The sequence below is a fragment of the Myxine glutinosa genome, chromosome 6, assembly GCF_964187855.1.
Source record: "Myxine glutinosa chromosome 6, kmMyxGlut1.1, whole genome shotgun sequence".
Classification (NCBI taxonomy): Eukaryota; Metazoa; Chordata; class Myxini; order Myxiniformes; family Myxinidae; genus Myxine; species Myxine glutinosa.
The window spans coordinates 178,070,391-178,084,029 of record NC_136266.1 but is presented as its reverse complement, the minus strand read 5'-3'; the positions used below and the strand labels follow the sequence as shown (position 1 = coordinate 178,084,029).

General features: G+C 41.1%; 1 protein-coding gene across 5 annotated transcripts in view; it reads left to right on the top strand.

The window, feature by feature from the left end:
- The window catches only part of LOC137428985 (anion exchange protein 2), a 155,961-nt gene that overhangs the window by 97,551 nt on the left and 44,771 nt on the right, over window positions 1-13,639 (top strand). For all 5 annotated transcript variants that reach the window (XM_068118930.2, XM_068118933.2, XM_068118932.2 and 2 more), the window contains 4 exons: window positions 5,230-5,413; window positions 5,508-5,734; window positions 5,929-6,020; window positions 6,969-7,144. In XM_068118930.2, the coding sequence (XP_067975031.2) occupies window positions 5,230-5,413; window positions 5,508-5,734; window positions 5,929-6,020; window positions 6,969-7,144 (679 nt within the window). The remainder of the gene's footprint in view (window positions 1-5,229; window positions 5,414-5,507; window positions 5,735-5,928; window positions 6,021-6,968; window positions 7,145-13,639) is intronic.

Genomic DNA, 13,639 nt, shown 5'->3' with positions numbered 1-13,639 from the left:
AGTGTGGTATTCCATAGATCCATGACTTTTTCAATCAGCTTGATTATTTGGGGATTTATCTTGTACATTTGCATGCACTTTATCATCCATGAATGTGGGACACTATCAATAGCTTTTTTGTAGTCTATGCAGGTTGTGGATAATTTGGTTCTTCTCGTTGTGCAGTTTTTGAGTGTGGCCTTGTTTAGTAGTCGGTGGTCTATTGCTCTGTTGCATCTCTTCTTATATCCCGTTTGTTCTCCCTCTGGGGTTGCCTTCTTGTGTTCGGTGGTGGTACATCATTTCTGTGATGATTCCCGTCAGACGTTTCTATGTTATTGGTAGATATGCTACTGGTCTATATTTGTAAGGTAATTGGGAGGTAGTTGGGTTTCTTCAGACTCTGGAATGAGTAAGGTGTTAACTTCTGCCAGCCACTCATCCATTACTCCTTCCATTGGATGTGTGTGTGTGTGTGTGTGTGTGTGTGTGTGTGTGTGTGTGTGTGTGTGTGTGTGTGTGTGTGTGTGTGTGTGTGTGTGTGTGTGTGTGTGTGTGTGTGTGTGTGTGTGTGTGTGTGTGTGTGTGTGTGTGTGTGTGTGTCAGTCAAAAAAAATACAAATGAGGAAATATAATTCAATAGGAATGTGTCAATGGATATGCCACCATTCTCGTTTGATATCAACCCACTGTTACGCTTAGTCCCTATTAAGGGTCACATGAAAAATGAAAGGTCACTTGAGAGATGAGTAGACTGACTTATTGAACCCAAAATCCTCCTTGCTTGCATTACAGTAGGTACCTGTGCTAAGTTCGGTTGAAATCCCTTGAAGCAGTTCACAAGTTATAACACAAGTGGTAACCAAAAACCGATGATGGCCGCACAGACAAGCCAGTCAGTCGGACAACCCGAAAACATAATACCTCTGCTAGTGGGGTACCTCAGTGAAAATATCGTTACACGGTGGACAAAAGTACCATTTTTTCACAAAAGCATTTCCATGGTATACCTTTTAGAAAAAAAGTAAGCTGAAAAAAATTGGATAATGGGAAGGGCAATATATGACGTCATTATGACGTCATCAGCTATTTATTACACAATTGTATATTTAAAAAAAATCGTTTAAGTAGCTAGAAGTAAGCCGTGGAGCGTGTTTTGACCTTAAAGTATATGTTTCTGAGGTGAAGGAATTCAATGCAGTTGCCAATATTGTTCTTAGACAATCTTTAAAAGATTTATGACGTCATTATGACATCATCAACTAAAAATAAGCTCATATTACACACAAATTGCATTGGTTAGTCAACACTGACAAATCGAGAGTCTTTAGTTCATAAGGCTATGCTTGTTGAGTCACATAATTTAACACAGCCGCACTCTTTTATTTAGACTGAGCTATTACGTTTTCATGACGTCATCATTATGTCATCTGCAAGTTGAATAAAATGATAGATGGTTCAAAATTCAACATTTTGAATTAAATATGTATATACATCATAGTCGCGCTCCTCTCCCCTGTTGTGATCAATGATTCGATTGACATGTAAAAAATAAATAACGATGTCTTATATCATTATTACCTCACAAAAACACAGTGACAGCCCCCCCCCCCCCCCATCCCCACACACACATATCTGTTTTATGTCATATCATTGTTACTCCCGCAAGGGAGTAATGCATTCACTCGTGTCCGTGTGTGTGTGTGTGTGTGTGTGTGTGTGTGTGTGTGTGTGTGTGTGTGTGTGTGTGTGTGTTTGTGAACAAGATATCTGGAAAAGTTCTGAACGGATTTGGATGAAAGTTGGTGGGATGATTGCCCTTGGGATAAGGAAGAATTGATTAGTTTTTGGTGAAGCTCAGGATATTATTCCCGATCCAGGAATTTTTTGAAGGATTGTTTACCATTGTACGACAGGGCTCATTTTTTTTTTTTTTTACATTATCTTCTATATCTTCTATATCTTCTATATATTCTATATTTAACTGTGATATGAAAATAGTTTTCATATTTGTTATAAATGTAGTTTAAACTCGTGGTTATGCGTTAGAGCGGTGTATTTTGTTAGCAGCGTCATCTTCAAGGTTCTCCTTTTTTTTTTCTCCTAATAAAGACATATTCTGTCATTTTAAAACCACCAAAGTGTGTATTCGGTTTCCCCGCTTCATAAAATGTGTCGTTTGATACGTATAATGCTTTAAAACTGGTTTTTTGGGGGTTTTTTTTTTTACCTCAGAAGAAATATCAACATTTAGTTTTACCTCAGCGAATGTCAATCGCGGTGTCAGTATTTGATGAACTTATAAAGACTTAGGTGAGTTATAAGTGTGACAAGCATGTGCACGGGATTCTTCCCAGAAGAATGAGTGGTCGCATTAGCTTGTACGACGTAAAATGAGCGAGTTTTGTTTTGACGTTTGGGCCAGTTTTACATGTTGTATCCCTAATGAATGAAACGAACGTTTTCCTGGCTTACAATAATTTTATTTAAGTCACACACGCCTCAAAATACACTCACTTATATAGAATTGAACGCTGAATCCGAAAATGTAAGTGAAATTGCCTTGTTTTTTTTCAACATTATCTTCTATATATTCTAAATATATATCTGTGCAGTGTCTGTCTTGTGTTGTCTTGTGTTGTGTTGTCACTGAACTGCTCCCTCAAACTTTTGCGAAATCGTACTATTCCAACTTGACCCACGGCGGGAGTATGCGCTCTACTGAGTGACATTCTAGTTGTAATTGTTACTCATGCCTTTGTGAGGGAATATTACGAAGTATTACCAGCCTCATTGATTCTGCCATGAGGATTGATATTCAACCCCCTAATTATACCCAAGGCAAGTAATTCATTGTTGAAAGTTGAAATGCACAGATGTGGAATAAGATTGATAGCTTGGTGTCATTGATGGGCTGTAGCTGCAAGCAAATCATTTCTGACAGTTGCAACTGCAAAGTTCTGTGCAGGGTAGACCACTTCCATGAAAAGATCCTTCGGCCGTAGTGGACGAGGGATTACGGTCAATGTTATCCAGGGCACCGACAGTGAAGAGTCCATTCCTGAGAATAGATGGGCACACAATTTGATCAGCAGTGAACTGGTCACACATTGCAGATGCCAATTTATTCTCCAGCTGCAGGACCCGGCTGTAGGAGATGCTCAACCCCAGTTTAGCCAGTTGGTAAACAAGTGTTCTGTTCCTCGTCAGTGTGTGAATATTCAATCCAATGTAGACAGGAAGTGGAGGCTCTCGCTCTGGAGACTGTTTTTTGGGAGTGGCCCCTTTCTTGCATCTTCTCTTCAAATTGTGGAGGTATAACTGAGCTCTACGAGCTCGGTAGTAGATTGTGACGTCATTATGACGTCATAAAGTACACTTCCTGTCATCCGATTTTTTGCAGCTTACCCTCTTTTTGATTGTAACACATGGGCAAAGCTTTGGTAAAAAAAAATGGTGCTTTTGTCCACCGTGTAACAATCCTTGGCATTTTTGTTACTAAGGTACCTCACTATGGCCTTCAGGTGTGGATAAACCACCATTTTAGAGACAATTTTTCCCCGCAGAGCAGGGGTTGGCCTTTTTCGGGCACCGTGGTCCCCTGTTTGAAGCAATGCTTTATGGCCAGATGCCCTTCCTGCCGCCAACCCTGATAGTCGCCTTTTGCGACACATAGGGACTTACCAGTGAACTGGTGCTCAATTTGCCGACCTCGGAAGGATTACAGGCTGAGTCAACCCCCCTGGCGTTAATTCAGCAATCGACCGGGATTATAACCCAGGATCCTTGGATCCCAAGCCGGCACCCTAACCGCTAAGCAAACACCAGGCTTCCAGGTGTGGATGCACTAAAAAAAAAAAACAACTTTGTGAAGGACGGTTGTCTTGTCTGTTACGTTTCTTCTTACCCTTCTCCTGTCACTATTCCCTTCCACATTCTCATTTCCACCCTCTACCCTCTTCTTCCTACTCATCTGCTTCTTTTGACATGTCTCTCCTATCCTCTCCCCAGCACTACCACCAACACATGCCACCACACAGGTTAGAAAGCATTGCTTGGTACAAGAGTGCGGTATTGTATATCATTCATCTATAAAAAGCTGGCTTATTTTCCCTACAAGTGTGAATAACTTGCCAGTTTCTCCTGACAATGTGTGTTCTAATTTAATACACACAGAAACGTGAAAGCTTGGTGTCCATGTATGTATGCGCTGTGTGTACAGGTAACATGTATGTGTCGTGAAATATTTTGCTCTTGAGGTTTTTCTATTTTCTTAAAGCTGATGTAACGTAATGTAGTGTGAACCTGGTGTGCGTGGTGTTTCCACCCCCACGATGTGCACAAACTTCCTCCTGGTGCCCATGGAGGGCACACAGGGGACATTGGACTGTTGTTACTCTTTTCTGCTAATATGAAGGTACATTTACCTGTTCAACTGTAAATATGGGCCTTTTGGTTATTTTGTGGAAAATATAAATAATAACCATTATTAACATTTTGCAAATTGTACTCGATACAACAAAACAACAACAGGCATTTCAAGGCCATTTTCCCTGCTAGAGCAGGGGTTAGCCTTGCGGGCCCCATGACAATCTTCTCCATTTTGCCCTATTTTCTGCATCTCCCCTTGTTTAACCCCCTTGCCCGCATTTCTTCTTCCACCGTCTTTAGCCAAGTCTTTCTCGGTCTTCCCCGTCCTCTACTTCCTTATACATTCATTTCCATCACTCGTCTCAACCAGTCACTTTCATCCTTCCTCAACACATGACCAAACCATCTCAACCTGTTCCTCTTCACAGCATCCATCACAGGCTCTATTCCCATCATCTTTCGCAATTCATCATTTGTCTTCCTCTCTCTCAACGATACTCCACACATCCACCGAACCATTCGCATTTCCACCCTTTCCAGCCTTCGTTGCTGCTCTACGTTCGTTACCCATGTCTCGCTCCCATAAATCATAACACTTCTCACACATGCAGCATACACCTTTCCCTTCAGCTTCAACGACACTCCCCTCCTCATCAGCACGCCACTCAGTTCCCGAAACTTCTTCCATGCACATGTCACTCTAGCCACCGTTGCCGAGTCTGATCCACCTTCTCTATTCAGCATGTCTCCGAGGTAGCAAAAGTGTCGATAGTGAGTACCAATAAGAGCACAGTTTTATACGATGTAAATTGATCAAGTTTGAGGTTTTTATTTATTTATTACTGTTTAATGATTTAATCCCCAATGTCTCTCAACTAGGTTCCGACCGGTTCCACACATGAGGAACAACCTGAGCCGGCATTGAGCCACCGAAGACATGATGAGCAAGACGAGGATATGGAGAAAACCTTCTCCAGAGAGCGTCCTCTGGACGTGCTGCTCAGCCCAGCAGCTCTTCGTACCGAAGGACGGAATCGTGTTTATGATGAAGCAGATTTTGATTGTGAGTGAGGCCAAATACCTGACTGGACGCATGCCTTTGCACGGTCCTTAGCTCGGATTGATGCTCACCCTTGTCCTTGTACCGCTTGTTCCAGCCCACCGCCACTCTTCGTTGCACATCCACCAGACATTATCACACTACACCGACCGAAGCCACCACCGACGCCCACGGAGGGCTAACAGATCGGAGGCGAGGGAAAGGCTCACCTGTGCAGCGACGACGCCCACCATATTTGAGCACAGCGAGAATACCGAAACTCGTTTGGCAGTCGATGATTCTGAAGAGAAGGAGGAATTGCACACGATCAATGAGCCAAAAACTGTGAGTACCATCTGAAGGTCTCTAGATATTGAGTTTTGATGGCTAGTGGTATACTGGACACCTACAGAGAAAACAAGGTCGATAAGGCCAAGTGGTTGTTGATGAAAGGTCGATCACTATGGTTTGTTTTAGACTCTCAGGGTAAAAAAATACATTTGTGTAACAACTTTGGCCCTCGTGTGTTGTTGTTACAGGAAGTTCTTTTCAGTATCGGTGATTATGACATCCAGGATGAGGAGCAAGATGAGGCGATGGATGATGCGGAGCCTGCTGACGATGACGACGGGTAAGTGATGCATTTTTTGCATTTTGACTCTTGTTTATTTTTTTGATCCATCATTTCCAGACATCTGGCTAATGGAACCCTTCAAAAAGCCCAATAACTCCATGACCCATAAGGGCATATTGATGTGAGATAAACCACAGGAAACTTTTTAAAATTATTCCTCTCGCTCACTTGTTCAAAAATGGCTTGCACAAGCAAATAATGTAATATTACATGATAAAGGCACAACCTACCATAAAATACAATGCAAGTTACTTACGATTCAAAACCAGTGACAGAATGTAAACTATTATTCATTCAATGATCTCATGTTGGCATGGAAACTGTGACAGGCTGGGGGTGGGGAAATGAGAGATTTATGTGGTTGGAGGAGAAGGGGTGATGGAAAGCGTATTGTGGTGGTGGTGGTGGTGGTGGTGCAGCAAGGTGATTCTTCTGAATGGGAAGGAGTATTAGATTGTTGCGGGTCGATGTAAGGGGGCAATTGAGTGATTATTGTGCTTGGTGGTACGTAAGAATGAATGAGATTGTTGGTGGAGTATGAGGAGAGATTATTGTGGTTGGGTGGGGTCAGAGGAGTGAAAGATTGTTGAGGTTGGGGGTGATGTTGGAGAGCGATTCTTCTCAATGGAAGGAGAGAATAAGAAGATTGTTGTGACTTGAGGGGATGAGATGACAAGTGAGTGATTATTGTGGCTAAGGAGGAGGGGGGGTTGTGTATGCAAGGGGTAACAGATTGTTGGGGCTGGTGGGGGAGAATGTTTTTGAAAGTGCGAATGACCCTAACTACCCTAACCTTAACCTGGTTTGTGTTTATATCTAAGATCTGATTGTTTGACACATCAACACCGACATTCAAATGTAGCTACCAATTGAGCTTCCAAAGCTTCTGGCCCAGTGCATGATAAAAATGATGTACGGTTAACTTTGTGTTCCTGCACCGTCCAGCTCTGAGCAATTGAATGAATCGCGGTCACATCGGAATGAGCCACACAACCCAAGCCTGCGGGAGAGGCGGCGAGTCGGGAGCCTGACCGAGCAGCAGGACGGCGCTCTGCTGCGTGTCCCGACGGATGAGATCGAGGCCAAAACTCTGGGCCATGCGCAACTTGATGACATGAAGAGTATGATTGGGATAAGGGTGTCACATGGGGTGGTATGTGGGGGGCTGTTATGAGTAGATCTGAAAATATTTGGGGAAATAATGAAGTCTGGGAAAAGATTAAATGAACTATATGGTTCTATTAATGGCTTATACTCATCATTGCACTATCTCAGCGACATTTCCTGGTTTCCTAGTTGGTTGAGGGACACCAATCTGCTTTAGGCTCTGCGGTGGACCTGGGAGGGTCCGAGGCCCACTCAAACTCAGTCTGAGGCAATGCCTTCAGCTGTGCTTGTGAAACCAGGACTTCTATGAAGGGCTGAAGCACTGCTGCCATGTTTGAGGCCCCGGTACAATGTGCTTTTGTGATTTCACAAACTCATTACTTTTAAATAATGTCTTCCATTTTCTTTATGCTGTACAATGAAACATTATGAAAGAAAATGTTTTTTTTCCATCCACCTCTACCCAATGGCATACTTTGAGTCTTTAACACTAGAATCATGATTAGCTATTTTTTATTCTAATTAATTATTTCAAATTAAGACAATTGACATTTCAAAATCGAAGTTAGTTTCCATGTTAATCATACCCTCCACAATGGAAAAATGCAAATTCAGGTTTTTATCTTAAAATGAAAAAAATTCATTAAAAAAAAGAATTTATTATTTCATTTGAGAAAAATAAATTTCAAATGCAGGTTTTGTGGGGTAGAAACAGAAAGCATCAGTCACCTCCTTTTGGGATGTAAAAAACTCATGTCAGAACAGTTGTACACAGAAAGACATGACGGCGTCTGTCGAGTAATCCACTAGCACATCTGTAAACACTTCAACATTCCAATCCCAGAACAATCATGGAAACACAAACCAAATTCGATTCTTGAAAATGAACATTTATTGCTCACGCACGATAAGATGATCCCATAAAGTGTGGACATTGCAGGCCGAGCATTGCTTCTGGACTTGGTGCTCAAATACAAAAAGGAAAAGACGGCATTGTTGATTGAGGTTTCGGTTCCCAATGACTTTGGACTAAATGCTTCAGAAATCAAGAAAATGCTGAAATACCGGGATCTGAAAAATGAGGTCAGGAGGTCGTGGAAATTGAAGAAAGCTGAAATTGTACCAGTGATAGTCGGAGCATCAGAGATGATCAATAAAATCCTGACTGAGTATTTAAGCATTCCAGGGAATATCACGACAAACGAGCTACAAGTGGAGGCTTCTAAAAGTCAGAGGTTCAGTGAGGATTCTAAAAAGAGCTCTTGGAACAAAGCTATGAGAACGAAGTTTCACAAACTGGTTCATGAAGAATGATCCTTCACTGAAAAAGGAAGTGGAGGTTGTGAGTTCTGGGAGAACTTCCGCCCACCTCCTAAAAACCGCATATGGAGAGAACAACCAACTGGAAAAAAGAAATGCAAATAATCACTCATTCAATTTCTGCCTATACATGAGATGAGAGAAAAGATGAGAGATCCTGTGAGGTTTCTTAAAGAAGTCTCTTTCTTCTGCATAACCCGCTTTTGGCACTGTTGACATCATCACCCTCAAACGTAACCTCGTTAACAAGGCCTCATATTATCCAAAAACGTTTGAACTCTTTCATTTTCATAATATTAATAGATCATGCAGTGTTTGAACCATAAGATTGCATTGCTCCCCTTATTATGGAGAATTTCAACATAAATCAAATTCCCTCCATTCCCAACCTCACACAAGTTTCAACAATCTTTGCTTCCCTCTTGCCAACACTTTCACGAAACAACGAACGACTTTTCAAGAAGAAGAGTCTCTCGCCACCGGTGCTGCAAAAGCAAGTTATGTGCCCATCACCCCCAGGGTCTTCGTTACGTCTGTGCTCAGGTTTCATTTTTCCAGCTCATTGATTTTTTTTCTTCATTTTTCCAGCATTTTTCCAGATAACATCATTGGTTTTTATTTGTATATATCATTCCACGATTGAGGAGGAAGTTTTTGTAATTGGGTTACAGCTTTACTTCTGCTTGTCCAACCCGCATGATTTTGCTGACATCTGAACAATTGTCGATTTCTTTCTTTTTTGGACCCAACCTTTTGGTGGCAGGAAATCTGTACAAGACTGAGAAAGTTGCGGCCCTCTTGAGCCTGTGCTATGCAGTCACCGGCTTAAATCGATTTTCACAGAAAGCTATAAAATCTGCGAGCGCTCCTTCCATTGTGTTGGTTTAGTTTTGGCGTTCCACTAAACCTGGTGAGTGCATTCATGTTGGTGACATCCTAGTGACCAGCAGGCGCAGTTGAGGGCCGTACACAAAATGCGTGACACTTAATAAGGGGTGGGGAATGTTTCCTGGAGTGTCACAGTGGGAGGGAGGATGGGGGGAGAGGAGGGAGGAGGGTATCAGAGCCACAGTTGCGTGACACTTCATCTTCATGGGTGCAGCCATCTTGGATTTCCCTTCACCTCGCCAGGACGTCAAGTTAGAGCGAGCGACCTTGCTTTCAGTTGAATTTGTCAAAAAATGGAGGAGAGCTATTAAAATATTTAATTTGAAGCTACGAGAGGACATTTCTGAAAAGGAGAAAGCAGGAAGTACAAGAAAACATAATCCAATAATTTCAGTTTTGTAAAGCGCAAGGAAAAAGCCTTGAAGACCATGTTTTGGCCTCGAAGACCATGCATACATGTTTTGGCCTCGAAGACCATGTATGCAGGTTTTGCCCTCGAAGACCATGTATACAGGTTTTTCCTCGAAGACCATGTATACAGGTTTTGCCCTCGAAGACCATGTATACAGGTTTTGTCCTCGAAGACCATGTATACAGGTTTTTCCTCGAAGACCATGTATACAGGTTTTTCCTCGAAGACCATGTATACAGGTTTTTCCCTCGAAGACCATGTATACAGGTTTTTCCTCGAAGACCATGTATACAGGTTTTGCCCTCGAAGACCATGTAGACAGGTTTTGCCCTCGAAGACCATGTAGACAGGTTTTGCCCTCGAAGACCATGTGTACATGATTTGGCCTCGAAGACCATGTATACATGTTTTGGCCTTGAAGACCATGCATGCATGTTTTGCCCTCGAAGACCATGTAGACAGGTTTTGCCCTCGAAGACCATGTGTACATGATTTGGCCTCGAAGACCATGTATGCATGTTTTGGCCTTGAAGACCATGCATGCATGTTTTGGCCTCGAAGACCATGCATGCATGTTTTGGCCTTGAAGACCATGCATGCATGTTTTGGCCTCGAAGACCATGCATGCATGTTTTGGCCTCGAAGACCATGTATACAGGTTTTGGCCTCGAAGACCATGCATACATGTTTTGGCCTCGAAGACCATGTATACATGTTTTGGCCTCGAAGACCATGTATGCATGTTTTGGCCTCGAAGACCATGTATGCATGTTTTGGCCTCGAAGACCATGCATGCATGTTTTGGCCTCGAAGACCATGTATACAGGTTTTGGCCTCGAAGACCATGCATACATGTTTTGGCCTCGAAGACCATGTATACATGTTTTGGCCTCGAAGACCATGTATGCATGTTTTGGCCTCGAAGACCTGTATACAGGTTTTAGATTTCAATCCATTAATTGCAAGGAAGACCTTCAGCTGCAGCTACCTTATTGAATGAACTGCAGGAACTCAGGAGATGTCTATACCTTTTCAAATTTCTCCAATAATATTTTAATCCCCATTTTATTTATTTCCTTCTTAATTGCCAAGTGAGAGATGTGGAAAGATAGTCGGAGTCTCCATTTCTTGACACTTTGTAACCATATTGGAAGTGATTCACACAGGTTGGCTTGTGTTCTTTGCCACTGACTGCCCCATCTCCAGGATGTGGTCTTCATTGTATAACAAATCACAGTTGGATTGATGATTTGCCTCCTTTTCTTCAGATGGACTTCATTCTTGATTTTCCAAAGTGAGAATAAGGAAAGACAGTTGGAGGTTCCAGTTCTTGACACAAACTGACCATATTTATAGGAAAAGCATCACATTGTCGCCCGTGATGTCTTGGTGCCTAATTTCTAAGGATGACCTTGCTTGATTTATGTCACCTCAACAAATCGCCACTTTTTTTTGTCATGCATACACTAAACAAACAATGGAATTTGAGGGCCTTGGTTGTCAGCAAAAACAAGTTGATGCGATGCTTACGATACGGACCAATTGGGTGGGGTTACCAAGCCTTGTTTATAAGGCACCTCTTCTTCGAAGGTTACCTGGTGTTGAAGGTGTTGCGTCCATTTAAGAATACATCTAGCACCTTTCCATCCCTGGCTGTCGTGGTGGAAAGTCTGCAGCATTTTTTTTGAAAATTTGAGACCAGGTAAATCCATAAACTGTTTCATGACTAATATAATCCAGTCAAGTGTTAAAATATTTTGGAATAATTTTGGCAGAATTTTTAACAGTGCTTCAGATCAACAAAATATTGTTTAATCGATAACTGGTTAAGTTTGTGGATGCCGTTGAATAAGGTCGAATAGCATTGGGAACCGTGGGATTTCAGGCAGAATAACTTTTTTTTTAAAGCTGAGATATCTACTGAATCGATGAGATTTAGAGGCGATTTCACATATTACCTTTAAAATAACATGGTGGGTAAATTGATGGTGTCGGGCATAGCAAAATGGGCCACACACATTCAATGTAAAATATTTGTTTGTACATATTTTTTAATATATATTTTTTATGTTATTAATATTTTTATATATTTCTATATGTTATATATATATGTATATATATATATATATATATATATATATATATATATATATATATATGTATATATATATATATATATATATATGTGTATATATATATATATATATGTATATATATATGTATATATATATATATATGTATATATATATGTATATATATATATATATGTATATATATATATATATATGTATATATATATATATATATATATATATATATATATATATATATATATATATATAATATATATATATATATACAGTCGTGGCCAAAAATATTGGCACCCTTGCACTTTTTTCAAATAATGCATCATTTCTTCCAGAAAATTGTTGAAATTAAAAAATATTTTGGTATCCACATTTGTATTTCTTTAGTTTGCAGTGGAACAAAACAAAAAAAGCTGAAAACATTACTAAATCTTAGCTTATTCCAACAGAAATCCTAAAATGGCCCGGCAATATTATTGACACATTTTACAAGTTGTTAGAAATAATTAGATTTCAAGCAGGTGATTTTCCTTCACTTTGGAATTGAACTCACCTGTGGTGAGTAGTAGATGCCTGCAATATAAAAAATCACTCATTAAACCAGTTTGAAAAGAGAAAAGGGGTCATTCTGCTGTTTTGTGTCACTGTGTGTACTGCAATGAGCATGGAGAAAAGAAAGAAAACCAGAAAATTGTCTGAGGAGGTCAGACACAAGATTGTCGCCAAGCATGGACAATCTCAATGCTACAAGTCCATCTCCTGGGACCTTGAGGTTCCTGTGTCCACCGTACGCAATGTTATCAGGAAGTTTAAGGCCCATGGCACTGTAGCCAACCTCCCTGGACGTGGCCGCAAGAGTAAACTTGATCAAAGATGGCAGCGAAGGATTGTTCGAATGGTGGAGAAAGCACCTCGATCAACTGCCAAACAAATTCAAGCTGACCTTCAGACACAATGTACGACAGTTTCAACTTGCACTATCCATCTCCAACTCAATGAAAGAGACAGGCAGACCCCACTGCTACTGAGACAGAGACATAAGAAAGCCTGACTGGAGTTTGCCAAAACACACCTGAACAAGCCAAAATCCTTCTGGGAGATTGTCCTGTGGATAGATGAGACCAAATGAGAGCTTTTTAGTAAAGCACATCATCTCTATGTTCACAGAAAACCAAATGAAGCCTTCAAAGAAAAGAACACCTTCCCTACAGTCAAACATTGAGGAGGTTCAGTGATGTTTTGGAGTAGCTGTGCTGCCTCTGGCACTGTGTACCTTGAATGTGTGTATGGCATCATGAAATCAGGAGATTACCAAGGCATTTTAGAGTGCAATGTTCAACCCAGTGTCAGAAAGCTGGGTCTCCATCGAAGGTCATGGGTCTTGCAGCAGGAGAATGACCCCAAATACACTTCAAAAAGTACCCAGGAACGGTTCAAGACAAAACTCTGGACTGTTCTGAAGTGGCCAGCAATGAGTCCAGATCTAAATCCCATTGAATACCTGTGGGGAGATCTGAAAACAGCAGTTGGGAGAAGGCACCATTCAAATCTGGGAGTACTGGATCAGTTTGCACAAGAAGAGTGGGCCAAACTGCCAGTAGAGAGGTGGAGGAAGCTCATTCATGGCTATAGGAAGCGCTTGACTGCAGTTATTTTGTCCAAAGTCTGTGCTACCAAATATTAAGTCGAAGGTGTCAATAATTTTGTCAATGCCATTTCTTTTCATTTTCTGATTTAAAAGATATATTAAGTTCTGAATCAAAAACAAAGGTTCTGTAATATTAACAGTGAAATAAAGAATT